This window comes from Monopterus albus, unplaced genomic scaffold (assembly GCF_001952655.1).
Source record: "Monopterus albus unplaced genomic scaffold, M_albus_1.0 scaffold72.1, whole genome shotgun sequence".
NCBI classification, from domain to species: Eukaryota; Metazoa; Chordata; class Actinopteri; order Synbranchiformes; family Synbranchidae; genus Monopterus; species Monopterus albus.
In genome coordinates, this window is record NW_018127952.1 from 936,373 (window position 1) to 939,726 (window position 3,354).

General features: G+C 39.0%; 1 protein-coding gene across 2 annotated transcripts in view; it reads left to right on the top strand.

Annotated features, from left to right (window-relative positions):
- The window catches only part of bloc1s6 (biogenesis of lysosomal organelles complex-1, subunit 6, pallidin), a 4,174-nt gene extending 2,392 nt beyond the window's left edge, over positions 1–1,782 (top strand). For both annotated transcript variants that reach the window (XM_020605783.1, XM_020605784.1), the window contains exons 5-6: positions 38–124; positions 259–1,782. In XM_020605783.1, the coding sequence (XP_020461439.1) occupies positions 38–124; positions 259–378 (207 nt within the window). In that variant the 3' untranslated portion in view covers positions 379–1,782. The remainder of the gene's footprint in view (positions 1–37; positions 125–258) is intronic.
- Positions 1,783–3,354: the final 1,572 nt, after the last annotated feature.

Here is a 3,354-nt window from a genome sequence, read left to right on the forward strand (position 1 = left end):
AGCAGGAATAATTTCTAATCCAGTTTGTTATCTTTAGTTTACAGAGGCGAAGTTTTATCACAATAAACTGGTGAACATAAGGAAAGAGATGATTATTCTTCACGAAAAAACAACTAAACTAAAGGTATCTCTCGTCTCAGTCAGATTTGTTTTGCTAGCATTCGTACACTTGATGCTTTAAGATAAGGTGCGCATAGTGGTGAATGCAAATGAAACAATGGCCATATAGATTAAATGTTGACTGTTGTTTCCTGTCAGAAAAGAGCTTTGAAGCTGCAGCAGCAAAAGCAGAAGGAGGCGCTGGAGAAGGAGCAGAAACGTGAGAAGGCGCTTGAGAGAGAAAGACAGCTTACTGCCAAACCTGCTAAAAGGACATAGTATCCCCAAGCACTATATGTTTGCTGTACTTAAGGACCATGCAGGCGGTTATGAATGTTTTAGCCGATTTATCGCATATGTCACATTACAGCTGACCATTTTCCAAAGTGCAAGTATTTTAGATTTTATTTTTCCGCCAGATGCCAACTGGGGATGCTGTGGTCACATCATATGTGTGTTAGACCACTAGGGCCCCAAAACTCCAGCGGTTTTAGATTTTTGAATGCATCTCCCTGCTATTCAGGCAGCAATTGTTTCTACACATTTTGTTATTGTATTAAAATGTACTTGAAATGCCTACTTTTATTATTGTCAAACTTATAACTTAACATTTATTGCTACATGGTAATGCAGCTGACATAAGACTGATATAAGGCCTTTGCCCTGAGATATTGCAATATATGACAGTTTAGGCAATAAAAGCAGATATATTTAAAATTTATTGCCCGTCTCAAGCAGGTTTCATGTTTTAGCAAATTGAAAGTACAATGCATTTGAATCGTGGTGCTAGAAATTAACTGCTTGTTAGCAACTGAAAGACTTTGGGGAACAGCTTCTACAAGCGAATGCCATATAAGAAATGGCTTGAAGTTGTTAAATTGGACCGAGTGGCTTTAAATGTTTTGTTTGTATTTGTTTCCAACAGTATTACAGAAAAGACTGTAAATGTCTGTTTTATCATTTGTGTGACTTTGACTATGAGTCGTTATCTCATAGTTGTTTCTTCACTTCAATGATGACACTCAGCCAACTTTATACCTACACTGCAGTAGGAAACAGTGAGATCCAGCGAGAATTTGTGGATTCAAGAAGTGTGAAACAGTCTTTACTGAAAGAAAGTGGAATAGTGGCAGAAATCAAACATTTTTAAGACTAATATTCTTTGGAAAATGGTTCGCTATATATGATTCTTGGTAAATGGGCTAAAACTTACAGATACTGATCCTTTATGTCTAAGAGTGCTAAGATCAAACCAAAGACATGAACAAAATCATCACATGATGGTACTTCCTACTGTCAGCCTCTGATGACACAAACTCCAGCACTTCCATGAGAATGGAGCGGTTACACAAAAACACTTTTACAGCCATCAGACAATGACCAGGAGGAGAATCGGTGCATTTAATGTTTTTGTTAAAGATAAAGTGTTAGTAATATATGTTGCTCATTGGCTTCATGCCCTGATAGTGTTGAATGTTATTGAAAAATCAAATAGGTCGGCACTAAATTTGACTGACTGTGTTTCTGTGGTCTAGATACTATGATAGTATGTTCCAAACTTTGCCCCCATCCTACACAACATCTGTAAATTTGACTTTTATACAGATTCCTATGCACAGCTTACACCTGGAGCTCCACTGTTTGTACAATCAATAAAAGCAGCACAAACTGGTTTATAGTAAATTGAGTTAAACTTTTTATTTTGTGGTTTTAGTACATCTTCTAAAGATCAGGAACCGCTGTAGAGCTTTTTGGCATACGTTTAAATTATATGTAAACTGGGTTTTCAAGTGTGTGTGTGTGTGTCTTCATGTCTATAACATCTTATTTTCAGTCAGCATGCACAGCGATTGACTGCTTCATATGAGGTGTATTAGGCATCTCAGTCCACCAGGTGACAGCAGAGACAGTTTATTTCACTGGGCCTTGATCCTCCACTCCCAGCTCCTGAAGGTTTGTTTTGTTTTGTTTTGGGGGATTTCTGTTTGTTGTTTGCCTGTTTGTTTTTGCATCATCAATTTGGTACCAGCTGATATTTCTCATTAGAACACCTACAACCAGAAAGGAAGACCCAATAGTGATTTCACCCTGTGTAATCTTTAGTTTTGGTGAGTGCCTGTCTTCCATGCATTGCACTGTTGAACATTGCAAATGAATACTTTACCAACACCATTTGATTCCATTTTACTTACCATATACTTAAGATTAGTAGGATGTCAAGTGTAGGTGGCTACAAGCTGGCAGAGGAGGGCAATAAGAGCTAACCCTAACCCTAATCTAGTTTTTCTGTCCTCACTGATTCCATATTCAGCCTCAGCCTTTCTCCCATAAAGCTTAAATTGTTGCTGAACTGGTAAACACCACAAATGTTTTTAATATAGTGTCTTTTTACTCACATTTTATACACCATTGTCATGGACCAGACATAAACAGGAATTTGTTGACAGAGAAGTGGGTTACATTCCTCTCTATCCCAACACAACCGTGTGACTGTCCTACCTCCCTCCAAAAGCTAATTTTGCAGCTCAGTCAAAGCCAACATGGCTTGGTCTATACCCACTCAGTCCTTGTAGCAGAAACTGAACCACAGTGTGACTGTGGAAGGATCCAGACTTTTTAGAATATAGTTTTCAGTACCTTGACTTTGGGTTTTCTTTGACATTTTATCTGTTTACGTCTGAATATAGTGGATCCATATATGAATGTCTTTTGAAACACTAATTGGTGTTTTTCTTACTTTTTTCTAAAAGTGGGTCAGTGTAATGTGAAGACCAAAAAAAGAGAGAAGTTGGAGAAGGGCTGACTGGAGGTAAACTATTTCTAAAAACAAAAAGACAAATGTTGCAAGTGTGATATTATTAAGTATTATGAATTAATGTGGCATTGCTTAGGGCCCCAGAAAGGCTGGCCCCTGGGTCTTCAATTATGGAGAAAATTCACCCCTGCACGGTATGTACCACCGTCACATAGTAGAAGTAGCTGTTATGGAAAAATCCTACCAGTGGCTGGACAAAGCTGGACTGAAAGACAGCACAGAGGCACTAATCCTGGCAGCACAAGAACAAGCTCTAAGTACAAGATCAATAGAGGACAGGGTCTACCATACCAGACAGGACCCCAGGTGCAGGCTGTGCAAAGATGCCCCTGAGACAATCCAGCACATAACAGCAGGCTGCAAGATGCTAGCAGGCAGGGCATACATGGAAGGCCATAACCAAGTGGCTGGCATAGTGTACAGAAACATCTGTGCCGAGT